Below are 26,198 nucleotides of genomic sequence, written 5' to 3'. Positions count from 1 at the left end.
TATGACCTGGTTCTTGTTGCACTTTTGCAACTCTGGCGCTTAAAGGGTTAATTGTGCAAACTTTAATTTGTTCTCTCTATTTCTAATATATTTAATGTATATTTTTACAGTTTTGCAATATATTTTAGGCCAGAGAACCAAAGGCAGTCGAAGGCCTATTGAAATTAAAGTTTTTATTATTTATATTCTTCTGGCTCTGCTTTGGCCTGTGCAGCAGCGAAGGTGTGAGGGCCTTCAATGCCACTTGCAGCTTTAATTAAACAAGCATCACCTTAGATTGCTGAAAATAAAAACCTTCTCTCCATGACCCTGCAGTGCTGAAATTTGTTGACCTTTCTTTTGTTTTAGCTATCGTTTATATTCATAAACTCTGTGCTCTAGATTCATATTCTTACTCCATGCTTAAGGTGTAAATCAGGCAGCATTTAAATACAGAGTGCATCGATTGACTATGTTTAAGGTGAGGAGTCACAGAATGCAAAAAAAAGGAATATTTATCTTAGCCTAAGCTGAATACTCACAGGAAGAGACCAGAAGACAGAGGCATATAAAGTTATTGCTGATTGGAAATGCAAAAGTAGTATGTCATCAATATTTTAGGACACCCACTCCAAAATTTCACAGATTATGTCTTCAGGGTAGTTCATGGCTTATCAAGAGGAGCCACACATCCTCTGGTTTGCGCTACAGCTGAAGAGGAAAAACTGGTCTGCTGTATGGACAAATTTACTGAAATATAGAAAAATAAAAACCTGAACAAAAACATGGGGAAAATTGTATTTATGAAACAGAACTTTTTTAACATGATGTAAAACATGGCTTTGAAGGATTGTTTATTCTGTCATAACCACTAAATAATCCACAAATTTAAGTCAAAACGTCTCTTCACCCTCTCTCGCTTTCACTCCTCTATGACTTTGTTGCATCCTCCCCTGCTTTGTCTTTGTCTTGACATCCTGTATCTGCTTACACTTTACATCTCTCTCACCCCCTCAAGGCTTTTTTTTAACTACAGTTGTAATACAATTGATTATACCACCCTCCTCTTCACTATTACTCTTTCCACGTCTGCATTCCCAGCACTTAAATCCACACATCATCCCTCCTTTTCATTGAGTCACAGCACTTGACTTTTCTGAGCATCTTTCTATTGGCTTTTACAGCAGAGAAAATGGAATTATCAGAGGTCCTGTTCCTAAATGACAAGTCGTCCAACCTCTGTGAAAGCGAGAATATCCACAGGACAAAACACACTTTATAACATCCTATTCTTGCATCCACTCTGCCTCTCTCGCTCACTTTCACTCTCTCTCTTCCCTTTCTCTCACACACATGCACATCCCACCCCCCACCCCCACCCCCTCTCTCTCTCTGAAGTAGACAGAGAGCGGTGAAGAGCAGAAGGAGCTGGGTGGCAGGAGGAAGGCAATAGGGCTGTTGTTGATTGAACAAAGCCAGAGAAGGAGCGCGCAGTCCCGGAGAGAAGAGCTGCTGAGAAATGCCTGGAAGGGAGCGTGCCAGCTACTCCTGCAGAGACCTGAAGGTAAGCCTCACAGATGGAGAGAAAAAAAAGAAGAGATAGAGGGGAGGAAACGAAAAGAGGAAGGAGGTTTTAAACAGCCACTGATGCATGATGCTATCGTGGCATCACATCCATGCTGCCCGCTTTACATTTGACTGTGGTTGGCAGTGCATGCTGTGTTTCATTGCAGTGTCAGAAGTGGAGGGGCGTGCTGTATAAAAAAAGTGTATATCACCTGAATGGAGACAAAAAAAGGAAGAAAACTGTGAGAGTCAGATGAGAATGAAATAGGGAACATAGGATATAGCAATACACTTCAGGTGTAAGAGAAAAGGAAAGTGTTGATTCGAAAAGTAGCTGGATTACCCTCCTCCATCAGTTACAAGCTTTATCATCACTTCTTGCCTCCTTCATCTTATGTCACTGCAGAGCTACATAGATCATCACTATGCATCTCCTTGCTCTCATGGCGGGGGCAGGGTAATCAAAAAGGCAATGAATTTCTCTGACGCAAGCGGAGAGGAGCCTGTCAACGCTCCTGGTGTTAGTGCCTACTCGGGCGCCGTATTGTAGTTCTCTCAGTGCAATGCAGGAGTTTCATGAGCACAGCAGCAGGAGGAAACACAAAGTCAGTGTGCATCTGTTTAATACTGTAAGTCACTTTGTGTGTGTTGGTGTGGAGGAGGGTGTCTCATACTGTACTGACACATGGTGCAGCATGATTTAACCCTTTTCATATTTTCCATACATTCATCAGCAAAAGATGAGTCTATGGATATAGTTGAAAGATACAGATAGAAAATAATACTGATTCCAATTTGAATGGACCAGCCTGGCACAAAGATGAGAGCTGCTTCAATTTCTCGCTTGCACCACTGATTCTCCGTCACTGCAGCTCCAGTTCATTGCACAATGCAGGACACACATCTCGAGAGTCATTGGAGTAAAAGTTTGATGACAATGTAGTCGGCACAGTATCCCATTAACCAAGTGCAGCATTCAAAAAGCTCATCTAAATGCTATGTTTTTCTCATCAGGAAATAAGTGTCATTTAAACATATGGGCTCAATTATAACTGTGAGCCATGTCCACTTTCATCTCATCAAGCTCAAAAAAGCTTTGGAGCTGGAGAAAATAGAAAAGCCATGTCTGACTTTTTCTTTTTTTGATTACCTGCCACAAAACTTGCCTATTTCCTCTTCTTAGACTGCTTCTATCTCTGTAATCTACCCAGATCCTGTTCACAGCTGGTTGAACCATGACTGGCTATCTAAAGAGTGTTTTAGAAAGCGTGAACTACTGAGATGTAATGCTGTTTGATAGATGGCCTTTTGACCCTATTATCCGTGCTCTCACAGTAGCTGCAACTCATAGCCACCTACCTCCATCTCCTTCCTGCTCGCTTATCATCCGTGTCCCTACCTCTCTAACAAGTGGGCAAAACAGGGCAAAGAGCAGATGCAATGCTCTGCGGGATCTGGGAAAACTCTCAAGAGACAGGACACTGTGAATAATTAATTGGATCTGTGTATTTAGTCAAGACTGTGTGTCTCTAGTGGATGTGCGGAAAAGCTCCGCTCTATAAGCAGATACGCATTTTTTTTAATACTGCAGCAGTGCATTTGTGTCAAGAGCTTAGCCAGGCGTGAAGATTGTTTTTTATTTATTTTTAAATTTTTTTTCTGCATTTGGGGCCCTGGAAAAACGTGTGTGCATGTCAGAGTACCGAACAAAGACACAGCACTTTTGCAGGACTGTTGACAAATCTAAATGCAAATTGCTTTTCTACGCAGCTTGACTAAATCATTTTGCATTCTTCATATATTCTCCTACAATTATAGCCTGCACAAGTGATGAATAGCTATGTCTTTAAGTTAAAAGTTATAGGCTTGCAGCCTCTGAGCTGTATAAGAAAACATTGCAATCGTGTGGCATTTAACAAAACATGCAGCATAAAACTTCTCAGACAGGAAAACCGCTCTGTGTAGGCTTTCATAAATCTGTAGCCAATGCAAATTGGTGTGTGCGTCTACTGTAAGTGTCACCTACAATGTCCACGTGCCAGATTTATACTGTTTCAGCTGCAGCATCGTCATGCATGTGTTCTCCTTTCAGTCCTGTCACACATAAAGTTGATGCACTGTGGAGCTGTCCCACCAGCCTCAATGCAGCACAAACTAATTGTCACCATCTGTTTGGCAGAGAAATGACAGACTCAGGGATCACCTCTTTGTTCTCTGTTTATCCAGCACGCCAGTCCCAGCGCAAATGGACATCAAAGTGCAGATACTCACATACACACAGCGTTCGCTTTTTTTTGTTTTTTACCTCATACTTGTGTGAGGCCGGTCACCTTGCTCCCTGCATCTGTCAGGGTATTCATCTGCAACAGTGGTTGTTCTGTTCTGGTCTTTCAGAAGAAAACTCTCTCGATGTCAGAAAACTATCTGTAATGTCTGTGTAATCTGCCTCAGATTCCATTTTGTGAAATGTATTGCATGTACACCTGAGTTTAACTGTCTCATAAGACTATTTATAATAGCCTTCATCCTTATCTGTCAGCAGCAGGTTATGTAGGAATGTAATGGGATTCTCAAACTTACTCTCACTCTTGGTTTAGCTGGAGGGAGAAACTAGCTTTTATCAGAAATTATTTTAAGAACAGAGGATACCTTGTACTATTATTTAAGATTTCTTTTTAATAAGAATTATAGACAATAGTAGATATACACTGTTGTATCACATCCAACTTATAAATATGTAGGCCTAGCCAGTTAAACTAATATCACTCCAAGGTTATTGTGTCATGGGATGTTTTACATTCATACCATGTAGTTTTAAACATGCAAGCAAATTAGAATATTGTTTAGTCTCTTATGTGATTTTATTACAAAAACTATAAACACAGCGACTTTAATTGGTCAGTATAACATAAAGCTAAATTCGCTTTGCTTAATCAATAAAGAAACCTAATGGCAGCTCAACTAACTTTGCAGTATACACTGATTCATATTGGGCAGGGAGAATCTTTTTTTCTTCTTTTTTGTTCTTTCAGGCCAAATGCACATTATTCAACATAAAAGACAATGCATCAGTTCACCTTCATATCTGCACCAAGTATTTTTGCACAAAAAGATATGTTGCTTATCAATGCAGAATTATTAAAGCAAGACTGAAAGTAACAGAGAAAAACAAATCAATTTTGATACTTTGAGTTATTTTGCCTCTATAGTATGTCTCTTTATAGACGAGTGAAAAGAAAACATATATTCTAAGATCAGAATGTAAAATAACAACATTAGTCCACAGTGCAAAACATTGCAGTTTTACCAGATTGAATCAAACAATGCTGAATCAATACACTTTCTGAGCTTCAAATTTCTTCCTACAGATTCTTGCCTCTATCATTTTTGAGATAAGTGAAACTGTCATGCATGCGCAAAACAAAAAGGAAAATTAGGTATTCAAGGCTTCAGCAATGTTACATTCTTCCACTTTTCTTTGCAAACTGCAAACATGTTTATGCTCAAGCATCCCATCCAAAATAATCTTTTGTGAGTCAAAACTGTCCAAGAACTTTTCATGTCTCTCCTTAGCTGTCAGTCACAGTTGGTGTGGGTTTGGTAACTAAACCAAAAACTATATAATTAATCTAAAATATTAACAAGTACATGGTACAGGTTCAGATTAAGTATGAACTGGGTGGTACATTCAATTTAGTCATGCCACATTTGCATGATCAAACATGAGACTGAATAGAATCTGAAATACAAAAACTTAACTGTCCCAGTGTAATCATTTGAGGAAGTGTGATACCTGTTTATTAGAACTGGAGCAGATATAATTTTCCAATAAAAATGCATGGAATTTTATAGTAAATAGTATCTTTGACAGCAGTTCTTCCTCATACTATAAGCCAAAACCCCCCTATCACCAAACTCTCCTGTTTTCTTTCTGTAAAAATTGTGAAGGTTTGCAGGGTTTTCTTCATTCATGTTTAATAGTCTGATTTATGGAACACTGTAATCCTGAAGTGGATTGGATGGATGGAATGGAATGGATGTAATCCTGAATTGTTGAAGTGCATCTTCTTTTTTAGTGCAGATTTTAATAGGTGTGTACACATTTGGACATCTAAACATACAACCTCAAAAAATGTTCTGGAGAGAAATTAATCATGCTTTATGGTTGCATAATTCTTTCACCTCATTCTCCTGCAGTGTCACATTTGGTCTCCATTACATCCAGAAAGATTATTTTCATCCAGTTTATTTTCATATCTGCAGAGCATGAGTGTCTATAACACACTGGGGAAACATGTCCCTGTACATTTGGAGTTCATCAGCATGGCTGGAAAAGTAACGGTTAACAAATTCTATAGTGTTGCAGCATATTTTGCTTTCATTAATATTATTATGATTATTTGACAGGCTTTTGAAAGATGTTTCCTTTAGATTAAATGATTGTTGAGCGTATTTGTTAATCTCCAACATGCTTTACATTTGCACAGCTAAGACGTATCTACATAGCGTCTCCTCCTGCCAAAAACATAGCTTTAAGCTCTTCACTGAAGGACGCCTCTGTACAGAAAATGCACTGCTTTACTCTGCAGTGCCCAACACAGCAGACTGAGGATTTTTAACATGCAAGTGTAAGGTCATAATCTCATTTTATTCTGAGCCAGTATGTGCTGACTATAGAGAAGGAGGACCCTCACAGGGACAAGTATGGGGACACATTGAATGCCAATCAAGATCGTTTGACCTTTGGCTCCCCCAGCATTTATCGTGCAATGTCTGACTCTGCAGTCCACCCTGTTTTCTCTTCTTTTCCTGCACCTCTTCGGATTAACAAACTCTTAACAGTCCTGTAAAACAAAAAGTACTTTTTTTTTTATTTTAAGGTACTTATCAGGACTCAATGATAATAACAATCATAATATCAATCTTTTCTTTACTAGGTCTTGAAATCCAGTCAGTACATCTACAGGTGAGCAACAACATGGCATACTACATCATTTCATTATTTATGTAACAAAAGTCAAAATACAGAAACAGTGTGGAAAAACAACAACAACACAAAAAAAACTAAATACACCCTTTTTAGCTAGGTAATTAGCAGTCAGGTTCTATTTGCTCCCATAAATATAGGATGGAAAAAAAACTGTAATTTTCAAACTGTTTGTATAAATGTTGCCAATTTTCTCAGGACTGGAAATCCCAGCAAGTTCAAACCAAGGTTAGAACATGCAATTCTCCAGAAAATTACATCTCCGACTCTTCAGATCTAAGTTATCAAATGTAGTTTATGACAGTTTAACTAGAAAAAAGGCTGAACAAGTATGCCTTGTCTGGAAGGTTTCCAAGCTAAACCTCTAAAGAACTTGGCAGCAAATATAAGGTATGCCAAGCTGGAACAATGATTTTGGGACAGACAAGATTAAAGTGAAGATGTTTGGCCATAATACACAACAGCACATTAGGTAAAAACAAAACAACCTACAGCACAAATACCTCAGACCAACTGTTCAGCACGGTGGTGGAAGAGTGATGGTTTGTACTTGTTTTGCAGCTACAGGACCTGAACACCTTGCAGTCACTGGGCTGATCATTAACTCATCTATACACCAAGGTGTTAGATTCAAATGTGAGGCCATCTCTCTGCTAGCTTAAACTAAGCAGAAATTGGTTCATGCAACAGAACATCTACAACAGAATGATAGCGTTGCAGTGGTTCAGTCAGACTCCAGACCTCAACCTGATTGGAATGTTGTGTTGAGCTGTGCATGCAGATATTTGCAAATCTCCATGATACAATACAACATTGTAAAGAAGAGAGAGCTGAAATCCTTCTAAAATAATATGATTTTTGTATGAAGCTGCCAGTCGATTATATTAAACTATATCATCTCTCATTAATAATCTAAAATTATATTTAGCTAATTATAGGACCTGTAAGAAGAACATTATTTTATTTGAATTTTTATGTCCCTATATGCAAAGTCTTATTTTTAAAGACCTTACCTTTTCTATGGCTGTATATGCAGGTAAGTAGTTCAGTCTACTTTCTATACAGATCTGTTTTATACACATTGAGGTTAAATGATATTTGGGAGTGCATGTCCATCCACTGAATCTCACACATCTTAAGCCTCTCCTCATGTCATCTGTCATGCTCCATGTCAGCAGGAATGAAGAGGGTGTGATTTGGCTCTTGTAGGTGTTGAGTTTTAATCCATCCTGTAACACTTCAGCAGCAATCTAAAATCATAGCTCTCAGTTTATTAATCTCATGTATCATAGGAGGAGGACCAAATTCCTGCAAGCTGCAGTTGCAGTTCTAGCTTAAATAGCTACTTTGTTTTTGTCAAAGATCTACTGTAAGCAGGGAGTTGTCCCTCCAGTGTGAGTCGAACGGCTTGGTGCATCAGTGTCGCTCAAGAGAAGGTCACTTGTGAGAAGGACACAGCGGGATACACTCATCTCACTATCGGACAATAGGGCATGATGGGAAAATGGTACAGTGATGTAAGTGTCAGTGTGTTCTTGAACGTGGCTGTGCACGAGAGTTTGATTGTGTGTTTGTCGGGCCTAAAGCCAAACCAGCTGAGGACGTTTTTAGTCATTTGACCAACCGACCTCAAAGTGTCATAAGTGGGCAGAGATAGGGATGAAGCCATGCTATTTTATGAGCCAATCTTAGCCCAGGAAATAATCGTGACAGGTCCAGTAAACCATGACTCAAGGGGAGGGGTGAAGAAGCATAGCGAGTCATGGAATTAGAGAGTTTTAATGCTTCCGTGACTGTGGAGATGGAAGATAAGTAACACTGACTCTAACAGTGTAGATATCTATCTCGTCCAGTGATTCTACAAACATATAGTTCCTTTTTCGGTAACTGTAAAAGCCAGTGCAACATTTGTCTTTTTCTACCACATTTCTCCCCCTCTCCTATTTTTCTGTCTTTCTCGGTCAGCACTGTTTTTCATAAAATGACGGAAAACTGCAAGCCATGACCTCAAAAATCTATGGATGAGTGCCCACCAATGGCCAAAATTGTATGGTAAACTAAAGGATACTGCTGAGGTTGCTGTCTTTTACTGCCATTTGTAAACCTGCCATGCTCAAAGGCAGGGTCACACTATAAAAGAGGAACGGTGAAAACATAAGTTCTACTGTCAAGAGGGCACAAAGGTTGCAGTCAGCGTTAAATGCCATAAAATGTCCATAGATTGTATTTAACTGAATCCTCAATTTAATTCAATCCTCAGACATTTTAATTCCTGGTTCTTGCAAAAACATTTGTGGAAATTTCATCCAGGAAACCTTGTTTCCCCAAAGACAAGTGCAACTAGGTCGATTAGCATCATATAATTGGGGTAAACTTGGTTCTCTCAATTACAATCCAGCTCAGAGAGCATTTGAGTAATGAGCAAATGCAGAAAATTTAATCAACAAGTGCTGTTTAATGCAACACAGCCCCTAAGGGAAGATTATAGCACTTGCCACATCTTAGAAGGACAAAATCCACATTTTGTTGCTCTCGGTTAAGATTATTGTTTACAGCGTGCACTGTCAGCAAAAAAAGTAACTACATATACTGAAGAGATCCCTGAGGTAGCAACTTTTTTTGATTTACTTTTACCTCCTTTAAGCACAATGAGTGCTCATGTTATCAAGGCACAAACACAATTCAGCCAGTGCATCCTGTCACTCTCCTGGTAACAAGATAAATGCTTGTTACCCTCTTAAAGTGCAGAGATAAAACACCCCAGCTGGTATCTGTGTTCGAACACCTCTTATTTGGGATTGTGTAATCCACTGCGAACAGACGCTGTAATTATGGCCTTGTTGAAAATACACACAGGTCTGGAGTTTACAAATCCCTAGGGAGTCATGTTTAATTCATGAGAAAACCTAAGATGAGTCAGACAGTGAGACCTTGCAACACCTGCAACGTATCCAGCAAGGTTTTTTTTTTTTAAAGCTCTGTGTGTGTCCAGCGCCTCTGCTGTCCGTACATCTGTCTGTCTTTGCCCTGCTCAGATGCTCGTCACGTCACTCTGCCCTTTGCTTTGGACCATCAATGTCAACACCACATTCCTGTGTGGATCTCAGTTGTGACGTGCTCCTCGCGTTCCTCCATGCATTTCACTCCTCTCGCCTGTCAGTGATCAAATAGAGTAACATCAAGGAAAGGCGACAAAGAAATGTCAGAAGTTGTTGAGGTCAGGATGCAGTGACAGAAGTAACCCATGTTCATTTGCTTAGTTCATTAAAAGGCCCTGCGATCCAATTCTTCTTTAAGTGAATTAAAGGCAGCTAATTTCCAAATGACATCCAGTGAATTGCATGTTGTGGAGCTCTGAAGGTGTTAAGATGCTGCTAAAATTAGGGTTTTATCAAATCACACACACTCACACCCTGACTCTGTTACTCTGTTATAATAGCAAACATTAAATCCCACATCATTCAGAGGACCCTTTTCCACTTCTACTGTCATTTTGGACTTCATGTAACAGATGCTTTAAAATATTGTTTCAGCGAGCAGTACTCCCACTATAGAGTCAGATCATTGCCCAGGTGCTTCAGTAGAGCTAAAAACAATTAAAAAGACATCTTTTTTTTATATGTATATATTGAATTAAATGTAAAGTAAAAATGTGACAGGATGTATGTACTTCTCTGTCTTCAGCATGATATGAGGGGCAAGGTGAACAAGGTGGACTGATCTCAGAGCTGTGTGTTTGCATGTGCAGACTGTTGGCTATTGTATTTGAAATTGCTGGCAATGAGGAGCCTGCTCTTTGGGAAAATTACATCATTAAAAATGCTGCAGCTGAGCCTGCTTCATCATACTGGCAAATTAGCCCAGAGTGGACGCTATGTTGTCTCCCATGCGAGGCTTCGCACTGTGATACAGCAGTAATACTAAACTTTGATAATGAGCTACTTTTGTGACATTTTTGTGTCAGTATTTACTTCAGTGTGGATGTTTTGCTGCATACATTGTAACATACATCTATGAAACTTTTGAAAATAAAATGATTTTTTTTTTTTTTTTTTTTGCAAATTTAATCCACAGGGCCATGTTTGGTTTTATTCTGTCTCGTGAAATCATGAAAATAATAAATAATTAACATGCTTGATTGCTACAAAATTTGAGGTATTGTTTTGCAAGTGTGTGTGGTTTTTTTTTTTTTTTTTTTTTTAAAAAGTAATTGTATATTTTTTAGAATCTATTTTCTAAAATATATATATATATATATTTAATTTATGATAATTTTCATTTCCACTTTGGATTTATAACCTTTTTTTTAACCTATTTTAATTTAACAGCAAGTCAAATACATTGTCAAGTGATGTTTTTTAAGTAGTTTGTATAAGTGTTTGGCAATCTGGTAATCTTAAGCTCAAGAGCAAGACTAGCAGTATACAGTGATTACTATTCTGTAATTCCTATTTAACAGCTCATTTTAAAGAATATTGTTTACCAGACAGAGATACTGCTGTCTAGTTCACAAATAGCATGCACAAAAGAATCCGAATTCTTTTATTCACAGATAATAGACAAAGAAACAACATGAGAGTTAAAGAAAAATTAACACAACGGGTATAGTACGCATGAAGTGTAGTCAGTTAAAAAAATAAAAATAAAATAAAAATAAACCATTTTGTCTGCTTTATGTCATTCCTTTACATCTGTTTCCTGCTACCTTATGTTTTTCTCATAAACCTTACAAACTGAATTCCCCCAAAATGCTGCTGTCTTCCCCTTGTTCTTCCTTGTCAATTTCAGACAGTGAAGTGAAATTCCAACTGAAAAGTGTCCCATTAACAAATCTTCCCGCAGTCACTATCAAAGCATTTTGAGGCTGCAGCTCCTCTCTTATAGAACCCTGATTTTTTTTTTAACCACAGCATTATCTGACAAAATGACCATCAATGTCCGTGGTGTGATTTTGGTTATATATAAATGTACGATTGCCAAGGCACAAGCATTGTACCTTACATCTCTAACAGAGTAATAGCATCTCAAAGCTGTGATCATGCTCACCTTATTGGTTAGTGGTAGAGCAGATAGTGACATAACAGTGGAAAAACCATTTGTCCTGATGCATTAGACTCGCTGCAGAGTAAATTGCTGAGAAAATGGCACCACAACACCACAGGAATAACTTTAAAAGAAGTTCTACAAGTACAATGTGCATTCACACATGTTACTAAACTTTTTCTTTGTCTATGCTTCATTTTTGAGTTGATTTTAAAAGCTTTAAACCTAATATTTCAAACTGTTCTCATGGGCTTCTGTGAGTTTTGATTAGGCTATATATAAGTATTGACTCATTAACAAACTGAAGAAATTTACACAACCGGTTACAAACAAAGTGCATGTGTATTATCCCTCTTATGAATATTAGAAATGCAAACATAAACCATGCACATTTTAATGCTAAGTCTGTGTTTAAAGGGTTTTATGAGTAACTTGTTGATTTTCTGGTAATGAGCAAAAACTGTGATCAGTCAATTATTTTTCTGACATTACAAAAATCATATTTTATAAATAAATATGCATGACTGAATGACTTTCTTATGACCCATAGGTGAGCATCAGCTGAGGATGGCAGGAGATTCTCGAGTCCTCATGGACCATAACATGGAGATAGGAGTAACACCTGCACAGGTAAACTGCACAGTCGTAGTGTTTTTCCATGAGGTAGACAATGTGATGGTGACACATACTGTAGATGAGAGGGATCAAGAGCAAAGAGGGTGGATAGGGCTCAGATTGTGAAAAAACAATACAGATTGCCAGCTTTTGAGAATTTTGGCAATTTGGGGAGGTAAAATACCAGTTAGATGTATAATAATTATGCTGGGAAAATACTTAATACCTCATCTTTGTGCTATACATTGTCAGTTAAGCATGACTTGATGTAACGGGATCTCTTTCAGACTGGAGATGATTGAGAAAAGACACCCCATTTTCTACCTATATCAGATGGTGGGGCTGTGTTTGTTATCTGACCCAGTCCACAAGCCTACTCAAGCCTAACCAGAAAGGCTCAATGAGAGAAATTCCTTTCACTTACTCCTGTCATGTAGACACAACTAATGACTTTGTTAACGGACCGTCACTCCCAGGGACAACTGACTACAGAGGAAGGGCAGCAGTACTTGAGACAGCTACATTCATCACTCAGTTAGACCATCCCAAAGTGTAGGAATGAATGGGCTTGTTTTCAGTTTGGATTGGTTAGACTGAGAAAGCAGCTGGACACACTGTCTCACATTTTAAAAGGGTAGACTGACAGTGCTTTGACTTTCTGGACTTCCTGAGGCGATGCAACGACTACAGCATAAACTATAGCATATTTTACATAGTTTCCCTAGGCATAGTGTGTAATAAGTGGACAAAAACACTGTCATCAAGCCAATAATTGTGATGCAAGTCAGTAAGCATTGTCTTTCAATTACTCTTAGTCAAAACGTTTCTTAAACAAGGATCAGCTAAAATCAATTTCTAGAAAATCAATACTGCACATACAGACCCAGCCAAACGTGCATAATTACATACAAGACAGCTGTGAAACTCTTCCTGACATCTCAATAAAACTACCTTTAATAAACCTGTCTGGCAGTTTTTATTTTGCAGCCTCTACAATTAAAGGCCTTGCAAGGACAGCATAGAGCCTTAGATTATATTCTTTGTGAGAGCACATAGAAGTAGTTGGTGTAAGCACAATGCGATTTAACTTTCCTGGTGATCTGAGCTTGACTCTGTGGAGAAAAAGATCACAGGTGTTCAATTTGCTGCCAGTGACTTTGAGGGCAAAGAAGATGTTTTTTTTTTTTTTTTTTTTTTTTGCCTCAACACAAAATATTTTAATTATCAACAGAAAATAGAGCTGCCACTATGTTGCTGAAGTGTCACTGGACTATTTCAAAGATCCCATGTAACTTTGTCACAGGGTACATTTATGGCTGCATGTATGTGTCCAAGAAAAGGACTGGGGAACTCAATAAATTCTCTCAGGCCCCTGTTGGAATACTTTACCAGGGTGAGAGTTTTGTATCCTTTTTCATTCATCTGCATGCACTAAAACACACAATGCCATAAAAGTGCATGTCTGTTGATAAAACGTATTCTGATAATCCATAGTGTCACCTTGACAGATACCCCTATTTCAAAGGATGGCAAGAGGAGTCTATTAGGGAAGGATCTGTTTCTGCCAATGTCCCATAGCGTGCAGTGGGAGGGAACACATGGGGAGAGGGAGTGCGACAGGACACAGCTGTGGAGCCAGATCGCCTCACTGGAGCAGGGCCAGCATAAACAAGGACCTGGGTGTCCTTGTGTTCTTGTTATGTCCTTACTCTGTTTCTTTTTTTTGCCCTGCCGTATACATGCATAGACTGGCATCTGCAATGTCAGGGTCAAGCAACACACAGAAGTGATTTTATAACTGTTCCTAATGCGATTTGCCTCGCTACCAGCAGCCCACATCTGAGCCGTGTGTCTTTGCAAAGGCTGAAAGCAAACATAAAATAGGTTAACATCTTCATCCTTCAATGCAAACGCTCTATAGCTGTGAAGAAAATATTAACTAAGAGAAATTAGTGTGGAGAAAAACCCTCGGGCAGAAAAACTTTCAATGCTGTTGTTTTTTTTTTTCTTGTTCTGTCTGTGCATGCCTGCATTGTTGCCCCCTCTTTCGTTTCCTGATGTTACCTCTTTCTTTCTTCATCTTTAGGTGAAGAAGCTACCCAAGCATCTAAGGGAGCCTCAGATCTCAACTGAGAGAACCCACTTGATATCTGACCCAGTAAAGAAGCCACGACAGCGGTACGTGCAGAAGGATGGCAAGTGCAACGTTCATCACGGAAATGTGCAAGAGACCTATCGTTACCTCAGTGACTTGTTCACTACGTTGGTGGACCTACGGTGGCGTTTTAGTTTCTTAATTTTCACACTGGTCTATGTCATCAACTGGCTTTTCTTTGGGTTTCTGTGGTGGCTGATTGCGCTCATCCGTGGAGATCTGGTGCATGGAGATGAGGAGGGCTGGACCCCCTGCGTAGAGAACCTCAACAGTTTTGTCTCAGCCTTCCTCTTCTCTATTGAGACAGAGACCACCATTGGTTATGGTTACCGTGTGATCACAGAAAAATGCCCTGAAGGTATTATACTGCTTTTGGTGCAGGCCATCTTGGGTTCCATTGTTAATGCCATGATGGTGGGCTGCATGTTTGTTAAGATCTCACAGCCAAAGAACCGTGCCGAGACCCTCATGTTCTCACACAAAGCTGTCATATCGGTGCGAGATAATAAGATGTGCCTGATGTTTCGAGTGGGGGATCTCAGGAACTCTCACATTGTGGAGGCATCAATTCGAGCAAAGCTGATCCGCTCGCAGCAGACCAAAGAGGGGGAGTTCATCCCACTCAACCAGACTGACATCAACATTGGTTTTGACACGGGAGATGACCGTCTTTTCCTGGTGTCACCGCTCATCATCTCGCACGAGATCAATGAGAAGAGTCCCTTCTGGGAAATGTCTATGGCTCAAATGGAGAAGGAGGAGTTCGAGATTGTGGTTATCCTTGAGGGCATGGTGGAGGCCACAGGTATGAAGGGAGGGGGGGTTATGGATAAAAGGCCTGAGGAGAATGCGAAATGTAGAATGGGAGGAATAATGAGTGATGCATGAACAGATGAGGAAATGTGGAATGCATGGGGAGGGATAGAAGGATGGATGAATGGATAGATATGGAAAGATGGCTTAAAGGTGTTTATACCTGTAAGTGCTGATTGAAAATGTTTAATGGGTGAATGCAAAGACAATAATTGACTCTGAGTAGGGCATGAATTAATGTCTAATGAGGATTTTTAGTTTCATCATTTCATAACAGGTCTTTTATTCATTGATTTCACAACTGCAATGAGATCTTCAGCTATCCATTTCTAAGCATTTCTGAGTCAGATGACTGAAACCTACAACCATCATGCAGATGTTTCTCCTGTACTCACTGTAGCCCGCATCCTCATTGTTGCTACTTCAAGGTTACATCTTTGATACTGTTTATTTCCAAACAACTGAATTGTAGCTAGCCACACCTTTAGTTTTTTATTTTGGGTAAAGGCCAAGCTTCAGGCTGGTTACATTTATGAGCCGCACATGATGAAATGTTTCTGTAAAGTTCCACAAAGTTCATGTATCCCAGTCATATGTTGAAGTGAAAGGCTGTGGAAAAGCACAGCAACTTCAATGTTTTAAGCAGGATTATATCAGTTATCTTCACGTGCTCTTCAAACTATGTTAAAAAAAATGCTAAATAATTGCATTAAATTGGTCAATCCCTAAATTAATATAATTATGTGAATACAGAAGTCTTTACAGCATGATGACTTACAGCTATCTAAGAATTTGCTTCTATTTGTTTAAGAAGATGTATTGTTTCAGGACCTTTCTAAGGAAATAATCAGAACAAAATATTCTAGATATAATGCATTAAATATAAGGATAGTTTTTTTTTCCCCTTCCTACTCAAACACAAGCATGGTTCTGAACATTTCTGCCCCGTTTAATTTTTGGTTCATGCTTTTATTTTTCACTTTTTTTCCCTATAAAGCAGCTTCCAACTCACTGATGGGGATTTGACTCACATGATGACATCACCTTTTGCTTTAGCAATGCAGGCCGTGGCATCATGCTGAGGTTATGCCATCACTGTCCTTGACCTCAAGACAACAAGCTAATCTGACCACACACCAGCCCTCCCCCACTCTCCACTGATCAAATCAAATCAGGCTTTATTTAAAAAGCACTTTTTATACATAAGCAGCACAAAGTTCTTTACAAAATAAAAACATTATTTGAATAGATTTAAAAAAAGGTTAAACCACAAACCTTCATACACTCAAGTATAAAACGTTTAAATTAAAGCATACAACCCTCACCACTCTCTTCATAGTTAATTAACTGTAATGCTTTTATCATGAAGTAATGAAGTAAGATACATGCATTTATTATTTTATGTTTACATATAGTTTAATTAATATATGAAGTTTTCTTTTTCTTTCTCAGTTATTTTTGTGTTCAGTCAAAGCAGCTTTACTGACAACAGATGTGGAAACAAATAACTTTGGTCTTTCTTTTGTATTTACTTTCTTTTCTTTGGTATTTACTTCCCAATACCGGACATGATCCAGATCAAGATGAGCAAAAGTAAAATAAAGTCAAGTCAAATCCGTTTTATGTTTATATTGTGCTGCAGAAAATAAACAATTTGGCTCAAGAGTTTTCAATACATACAAAAAATGACATTCACTTGGAGACTTTTAAATATAATAAAATAGAGAAGAATACAGATTTCAATTTTCATGGAAAGCAAAGAACTTTTATGAACATTTTACCAAAATAGACAGGTCTCTCTTACAAGCTTTTCTTTATTTCTTTCAATCTTTCTCTATATATTAAAATGTAATTCTTAAATCAAGTGTGAGGACATGAACTGGAAACAGGGAATATACACATTTATTTCATATGTGTAGCCCTGCCCAGTAACCAGGTTTATGCTGCAGTGCAAGTCCTTTTTTAACATTTTAGATGCAGTATTTGAGTATCTAAAAATCATTTAAGTGGGAGTTCGTTGCAGTATTGGCACACATTCAAACTCAGGTGCATCTGTGTTGTCTACAGCAAACATTGTTTCCATTATTAAATGTCTCTAAAGTGACGATAGGGAATTTAAGCAGGTTCCTTTGCAGTAAATGATCTGTTTATAGAAAAAGACCAGTTTTATGCCATTTCTCAGAATCCAGAAAGCATCTGTGTTGTGTAAGCAAGTACAGTGAGGTTGTTTGCTGTTGTTGTTGCACATTTTTATACTTTACATTGTTTCTAGGAAAATCAGTCAGAAGAGAGCAGGGTCAAAAGAGACACTTTTTTAAAAGGTTGCTTTTTTTCTTAAAGAAAAAGTTACTGTATTATATATTACACTAAAATAAACTAAAAAAAAGTTATCAAAAGTAATGATGAGCAGTTGTTATCAGCCCAAATGTATTAATGTTTTAGCACCAGTACAAAATACAATGATGGTTTAAGAAAACATGTGTCAGAGGATAAAAATCGAACTGCTGTCAAAATGTTGCTTTTTATTTATTTATTTTTTATTTCTCATGCAAGTCTTAAACTCATTTTAAATCTATTTTTTCTTGCTTGTTTCATGTGCTTTCTATTAATCCTTCTGCTTATTTCACAATGAAATGTGCAGTCATAAGCTATGAGTTTTACTCTCCAGATCATATTTTCAGGTCAATTTTTTGCCAAGTTCACAGATCCCTGTGTATCTCCCTCTAAAATGTCATCTGGTTTAATTTTATAAAGGAACTACAAGATAATCTCAAAGTATTGTTGATTTCAGTGGATGAATGAATGAATTAGAGCAGCCAAACTGTATGTGACTTCTCAGCTTGTTCAGCATAGAACATGTGAGCATTTAGAAAATGTTTTGAGGCAAAACTACAAATCATTACAAAACAACAATGTTCTTTTAACATTAACCACATCCCTAATATGTAACAAATTAACAATAATCCTTTATTTCTGATGCTCACCTATGAATGTTCTAAATATATATAAACTTTTCTTTAAAACTAAATAAAATTAAAGGTAATGTTGTTAAAAGCAATTTCAGAGGCCAGCTTACCCAGAAATATTGTCACGTGAATGAGTTTATTGATAGAGGGCCTCTAAGCTCTAACTTTGTCACTACCTGCAGAAACATGTCACGTTCCTTACCGAAGCAAAGTCAGTGACAACAGAACTTTGACATGCAGGAGAATTCATAGTCAGGGTGTACAGGTGGATGCTGGGTGGAGGGCAGGAAGTTCTCAGAAAACAGAAATTGGCAATCTTTCAATGACGCCTTGACATTCTGCCATGCCAGCAATGGTGGTTCTAGGAAGTTTTCACATGAGTGACAAAGGAATGTGCAAAGGTGGCCACAATGTATGACTAATGTGCAATATTTTAATATACGCTAAAGTTGTTACAAAGTTGTAAATGTCTTTTTAAGAAACTAACAAGTGAAAGAAAGTGGCACAGCATCATCTGTGGTCATCGATCTATACAAGCCAAAGAACTGATGAGGTGACATTTTACCAGAAGATAGGCTATGTTGAAACTAATTATTAAGCCTACAAGCTGGAATCATGACAACTGCACCTCAGAAATAATAAAATAAGCTTACATGAAAGTATTAATTACGATAAAAAAAAAACTGGTCTTGGCCATCTTGGTCTTGGTAAGAGAGCTCATTAGATAAACACAAGTAAAAAGTTGTTCAGTTTAAATGGATTAAAAGTTTGTAACATTTTCAGCTGGTTGGGTTTTGATATTTGAGTAATGGTAAAAACATAATAACGTAATCTAATTATTAATCAATAATCACTGACAGACAATCAATAGATAGTTTATTGGGACTAAAATAAGTTAAATAGATAGTGTATGGAGGAAATGTAAAACCAGGTGTTTGTCAGGAGAAGAGGTGGTAGATTTTTTCCTGTTTAACACGATAGATATTATTTGACAGGGGACTTTGCCACATATACTGTACGTTTGTCTACACCAAATCTATCATTCCAGTAGGAAAACAGTGTTGCATTGCACATGATTGACCCCTTGACTTCTTCTTTTGAAATATGTATCCACCCATGTTAAAACACTTCAATTAAATTAATTAATAAATTAATTTTCATTGATAAGAACAGCTTTTTATTAATACACCTACATCTTATCAGTTAGACATAACAGCAGCAATGTTGGGCCCTGCAGGCAAGAGTAAGAGCTGTTGTAAAGCTTATGTGCTTTACTATAAGTAAACAACCAATTAGCAATGACTCATCTCACAGCAAATCAATAAATCAAATTACTTAAATCCACAACTCTTGCAATGTTAACACAGAAATGAGCAAAGCCTGGATCAGTAGAGTTGAGGCTGGCCTGAATGTCGGTCACAAAAACCTGGTACTTGCTGTATTTCACAGGAAGACAAAGTGTTTCGAGGCATGTAGAAGATTGGGCTAAATCACTGTTGACATTTTCCAGGGTACGTTCCCTGAATGGTAGTTCCCATCCTGTCCAAAACTTGAGGAGTGTTTTGAGCTGTGTGCAAGTTGCTGTACAATGACAAATGAAAACTGTTTTAGGCAGAAGTCTCCTCTTACATTGCAAGTAACAAAAATGACAACAAGCCCTTGTTTTGGCCATTATCTTTCTGTGCTATCAAAACTTGTTTTAGGTTTAGACATCATATGAAGGTACTTGTAGTTCAACATTCTAGTTAGTCATATAACATTTTTAGTACAGTTTTCACTGAAGTTCCTGAGATATCTTGCAACTCTAAGGAGCATTCCTCCTCATCTTCATCATCCTCCATGACAGGCCACAAAGTTCTTTGTATGAGTGACTGAAAAACATGTCATTATCATCATCTTTTACTGCAGCTTTGCGTATATAAAGGACATTGCACACAAAGTCTGTATGTTGTTTTAGAAAGCAATTATAACCATAAATAAAAAAAAAAACATTTTCATATTTACATGTGAATTGAGAGCAGCTTCTGAATTCTTTGGAAAAATCTTTGGAACGATGTCTGATCTTTCCTTTAGAAGGTCTCATATCAGACCTTTTCTGAGCTGCTTCACCTGTCGGCTTGTCCTTGAAACCACCTTCAATCCAAAAACAGAAAATGGTTCTTAGCTGAAAATATTATACCTATATTGATTAAACAAAAACAAACAAACAAACAAACAAAAAAAAAACTTACTGCAAGTTATGTGCAAATGCGCAAAGACATGGTGCTATTTACAGCGCTGTGTTAAAAGAACAGCGTGTCCCATTTCAGGCCGAGCTGGAGACTGAGACAGCATGTCAGTTGTGTCGGGAGCAAAACAGTTGCTGTGAGAAACTGCCTGTTTAGCAGTAAATGTTTTTGCTACAAGCTTTAGCAATAAACACCACACAGCTCTTCTAGTTACAGCAGAGTCCTGTGTCTGCTTCACCACTACTGGGGAGAGTAAAAGGAGACCACCCTGAAGTTAGCTGCAGCTTTATCCAGGAGTAATCACTGCCTCCTGAGCTCAGTTTGGACATGAAAGCTGAACGGTTTAACTGCTGTTTCTGCAAGAGCTTTCACTGATAGTAGAGGCAGCAGAAAGACAAGAAAAATAACTGGTTTTGTTGTTGCTGAACCCTCCAGTGGGTGAGATTTTTAGTTCACCTGGCATAGCAGCAGCCTCTTAAATGCAGCCAATCCAGGTTCAAACTCGACATCTTCCCGACCCACTTTCTCATCTACCTGATGCACAATAAAGGAAACTAGAGCCCACAGAATGTTGAGAATATAACTAAATAAAAAACACTTCTCTATGGAACACACACCTTATACAAGTAACACTTCACACATGTTGTACAAATAGAATAAAATGATAGTGGTAGGAATGTCAATATCAGGGCAATCCCCAGCGTGGATTGTTGCAGCTTTTGGTGATGCCACACACAAGACATGAACTATTGCAGGACTTAGACCAGCTATACACGGACCACTCTGTAAGACTGAATAGTGTAAGTGTGTACGTATTTGTGTTTTCCTGCAGCTGATTCCATTGTGAACTGACTGTATCCAATAGTATGAAGTCAAAGCTTCAAACACAACTACTTAAAATATTCCTTAAAGATTAGGGGGAAAACATTCTATTTTAAAACAAAAACACTTACAAAACAGAAACTCCTTTTCCTCACTGCCACAAGAAGTCACTGTCAAGAAGAAACTGTGCAGTTGATGGAGTTAAATGGTCTTCTTCTCCTTCAAAAGTCATTGTTTCACTGTTAAAACAAGGAGAATGCAACTTCTTTAAACAGGTCTCAATCACATAACTGAAATCAAGTCTGATTTAAACAGGCGCCCAAAGTGAAACCCAAACTGCAGAAGGCTCATTGCTTTGGAGAGGAAAAACCTCTCCAACATCAACATCTCATATAGGTAGATGATGTGTGTTCTGATTCAATTTTATGGCAAATGTTTCTTTTCCTCCCCCTCTACCCATCACTCTGACATTATAGCATTACCTTCTAATTTTCAGCTGAGAGGGCTAGCCCACTCAACCTTTAAAGCCTTGTAGAAGGAGATTAACCTTTTAATGTTTTGTATCTTATGTTTCTGAGACCTTTTGCATCACTTCATGATAAAAACTTGGCTCAAAACCCTGTTGTACACAATCTGATATTTGTCTACTGGTCATAATACAATAATGCACCACAAAAACATTGATATATCACATGGTAATAAACTATAACATACAAAAAATATTTATCTAATTTTTTTTTTACATTTTGTTTGGACCAAATACCAACTTCAGATTAAATAGAAAATTTGAATTTTCTGATGTGTTTGAGGTAGTTAGTTCATCCCTACTTTAAGTTTCAACACAGGGTGCTGCAGCAACAGAAGGTAAAAGCTGAAAGAAGGGTTTACTAATCTGACGCATTCTCTCAAAGCAAAAACTCTGCTGTTTGTATAATATTTAACCTAATATTAATTACTTAACAGAAATCTTAAATAGTATGTGCACTCATTCTCTCCATATAACCTCAGGGCTCATAATTATGTCTGGTGCCTTTGCAAAGATTAAATGTACAATGAACAAATATTTGTCTAACATCTTACCACAGTACATGATTACAGGTTAAAGAAAAGTTAGCACAAGCTAGAATAAGCTGATCTAACATTGCCCAGAGTGCTTAAATATCACTTGCATAGAATTTCAGCCACCTCACAGTGGTGAACAAAACAGCAAACAGTGGCCAAAAATAGTCTAGAGACATGCATTATGAGTAGAGACATGTCTATTTTTAAAAAAATGCTTGATTAAAAGATATTCAATCTGACAGTGTTTCTACAAAGAACATGAGTATGTTGCAATCTTGAATCCTATAAACATGCAATATTGTATATGTCATACTGGTTGTGCACATTGACATACCTTGGGCAACTAACCATGTGAGTTCTCATTTGATCTAAGAGGAAATCCTTGTCACAGGTTAAGCATCTTGTCAGAGGCCATTGGTGTTGCAGTGAGACTGGGGTCTACATAATACCGATACATCAAAAACAAATGATAACAAGCTTTAAGTGTTGAATTACACAAATACTTTGCAACAAATAAAAATAACTAATGGCTCCTGATTTTACATGTAACCCCTCATCAAGGCATGGGATTATGGTTAGATTCCAGGTCATGTGTTTCCTGTGATCCTAAGTAGTTCAAAGTCTCCTCCTCCTTTATCTCACATCATCCATTGCTACATACAAATAAGAAATAATACACATTAAAGAAATAGAGAAGAAGAAAAAAGCTACAGTTGTTACCAATTATTTGTTATGATTGAATTCTTAACAGAGGTTGTCACAGATCAAACATAACATCGCTCTGTCTATAATCATGGTTCAACATAATAGTTAATATGTTTATCATATTATTACCCTGAAACAAGAGCTTTTTTTCTCCCATTCCAGCAGTTAAGTTGTTAATTCCATTTTAATGTATCCCCCATGTAGTCATTATATATATATATATATATATATATAATATATATATATATATTATGGTGGAAAATTTAAATTTCCAAATATTTCAGTGTGTCCGATAAAAGGTTAAGCAAATAAATATAACAATTTCATTCAGATTTGTTTTCCATTTGTTTGTTTATTTTATTAAATAAGTAAATAACACTTTGTTGAATTTGTTTAGAGATTAAACATTCTGACTTTCCCACATATGATGGATGTGTAGGGAAAACCCTGTGCAGGTCATGGCCTGCATATAGCTCCTGTACATGTATGAATAATTAACTGATGCTGTCTTCTCCTTTCCCCTCTCTTTTCCTCTTGTTTGCATGTTTATCCCCTTTGTGTGTGCTTGTTCTTGATGTTATATTTATGTATGTTTGTGTGTGTGTGAATGAAAACACATATGCCTGTCACAGGAATGACATGCCAAGCACGGAGTTCATACCTGGATACCGAGGTATTATGGGGCTACCGCTTTACACCAGTTTTATCCCTGGAGAAGGGCTTCTACGAGGTAGACTACAATAACTTCCATGATGTCTATGAGACCAACACCCCCACCTGCAGCGCCAAGGAGCTGGCGGCTAAGCTTCGGGATGAGCCGCTTTTGCCTCAGCTGCCACTCCTCAGCCCTGAGCCCAAAACGCACACTTTTGACCTCTTAGACCGTCTGTCAATGCAGGATCCACTAAGCCAGGATGAGGAGACGGAGGAGAGGAATTCAGGGGGTGACAGGGGAGAGACCAATGGCTCAGCTGCTGCTTTAGAGGAGCCGCCCCTTGCTGATGGACTGCCTGACTGAAGGGTCACATCAGTTTAAAAAAAAACAAAAAAAAAACAGGAAGAACTGAACTATACAACGCTTAATTTAATCAATGGCCTGCTTGTTCCCTTGCAATTATTGGAGACTAAAGACATCTCTCTCCAATTTTGACTCATGCAATACTCCTCCTTAGAGTGTCAATCTATAGTATAGATTGGTTTTGTAGACAAGTACACATACAGAGACGCACATTTACAATATAAATATATAAACAAATATATTTACTCTTAAAGGCTGGTGGTTCAGATTGTTCTTTTATAACTGTTACAACCTGTTATAACTCATCAGCTCAAGTTTTGTATAACAGCCCAGTCTCACTGAAAAATTCGCAACACGGAAAACTTTGTGCTCATGAGCTTCATTAGTTGGGATACGATTTAATTTAATCATTTGGCTTGATGGATAAGTAACAAAATATGATTATCTGTTCCTCTGTCAGGATATTTCTGTGTCCCGTAGCACAAAAAAAAAAAAGAAAAAAACAAAAAAGAAAGAAAGAAAGAAAGAAAACATTGAGTTTTTGTGACTATTTCAGGTTTTACTGAGACTGGGTTGTACCGTATATAAACTTGAACTTGCACTGGTAGCTACAGTATGACAGCACACCATGGGTTTATTACAGATGCTCCAATGATCTCATTAGGATGTATCCATTCAGTTCCACTTCTATTCATTCTCTTCACACAAACAAAAGTTTTACCAGTCATAAAATTTGATAGGAGAAGCAATTACAACAGGAGTCAACTTTATTTATTCATTTTCTCAGAAACAGCTCAACACAGTAGCATCAGTAAATCCTTAAGGCCCATTTATGCTACATTTATATACATAAATATGTATGTCCGTTCCAAATGACACTGCCTTCATACTTTCCCTTACATTGGCATGGTTGTTAAGAAATACATCCACAACAGGGCAGTACAGAGTTCAGATTTCACCACCAAGTTCCGATGTTTCAGACAAAAGCAAACATGGAGACAGTGGATGTGAACATGATAACGTACTTTCTCAAGAAAAGACACAGCACAGTAGACGACAGTGGTCTATGCGGCCATTAAATACATTGCAGCTTCTTCTTCTTCTTTGCACCTTTGCACCTTTCTGTCCCGTCAGGTATGCATCCACAAGGGCCCCGAAAATGGACCAAATTACTAACATAAATGACACAGAAGACAGACTAAATGCTCCATATCCATCTTAAGCATAAAGCATAAATGGACCTTAATTCTTGTTTTCCCAACATAAATCATACCATGTCATCTTTATTACCATTTCTTTTTTCTCCCTTGGTCATGCACACTTATCCTACAATGGCTACATGGCTATTCTCAAGGTAGTGGAGCCTTACTATTATTCATTTTGTTAAAATGGGGAAGACACTGTTGACTTTTTCTGTCAGTGTTATTAACTATGTAAAAAAATTGCTTTTACCTAGAAAGAACTATATAAGCTTTCTGGTTTGCAAGAAAAGAGCAAGGAAGCTCTCAGTGTCTACAGGAAACCATAATCCAGTTTATTTTCTTTGTTCACACCCTTATTCATTGTTGCACTGTTCTAAACACAGTGATTATGTTTGCCTGACTTTGACACCGGCAGCCTTGACCTAAAGCCCAGTTAGTACCTCATTTTATACACATTTTCAGGGTTTTAAACTACTAACTAAACTAAACTACAGGCAAATGCTGATACTTGCTGTATATGCTACTGACTTCACTCTTTTGAAAACGTCTTGGCTGATTAAAGAGTTTGTTCTGCTTCTCACTGCAGCAACTGAAACATTAAATCCAAGCCCCTGAACATGAAGCACAATTCCCCATGAGTGGATTCCACATTGACCTAACCACCCACTGAGCTACTGCTTACTTGCTGATGCATGTCAGTCCTAGTTAGAGATGACATTCAAATAAATATAAAAATTCAAATTTGAAATATTTATGCTCAGCTTCAGTTTGGAAAGATACAAATTTTCCTAAGGTACTAAAGATACATACGTATATATATATATATATATATATATATATATATATATATATATATATATATATGGGGTGGAAATCTTTAGGCACATCACCAATCAGTTCAATTACAGTTGGGATTCAGATGGCTGTGGTGCCATTATAAAACAATTATTGATGCATCTTGATCCATCATTTTTTTCTGTGTGTCTAGTTAACTACATTCTGACTGGAAACATGTTACATGGTTTCTCATATTTGTC

At 37.7% G+C, this 26,198-nt stretch overlaps 1 protein-coding gene across 1 annotated transcript; it reads left to right on the top strand.

The window, feature by feature from the left end:
* Nucleotides 1-1,396: 1,396 nt before the first annotated feature.
* kcnj5 (potassium inwardly rectifying channel subfamily J member 5) lies at nt 1,397-25,985 on the top strand. Its single transcript, XM_041995553.1, has 4 exons — nt 1,397-1,543; nt 12,126-12,205; nt 14,277-15,150; nt 23,574-25,985. Exons 2-4 carry the CDS (start codon nt 12,143-12,145, stop codon nt 23,957-23,959), a joined length of 1,323 nt encoding a protein of 440 aa, XP_041851487.1. The 5' UTR covers nt 1,397-1,543; nt 12,126-12,142; the 3' UTR covers nt 23,960-25,985.
* Nucleotides 25,986-26,198: the final 213 nt, after the last annotated feature.

The sequence above is a fragment of the Melanotaenia boesemani genome, chromosome 9 (genome assembly GCF_017639745.1).
Source record: "Melanotaenia boesemani isolate fMelBoe1 chromosome 9, fMelBoe1.pri, whole genome shotgun sequence".
In the NCBI taxonomy this organism is placed as follows: domain Eukaryota; kingdom Metazoa; phylum Chordata; class Actinopteri; order Atheriniformes; family Melanotaeniidae; genus Melanotaenia; species Melanotaenia boesemani.
The sequence above is the reverse complement of the archived record's forward strand: the minus strand, read 5'-3'. Positions and strand labels throughout refer to the sequence as shown.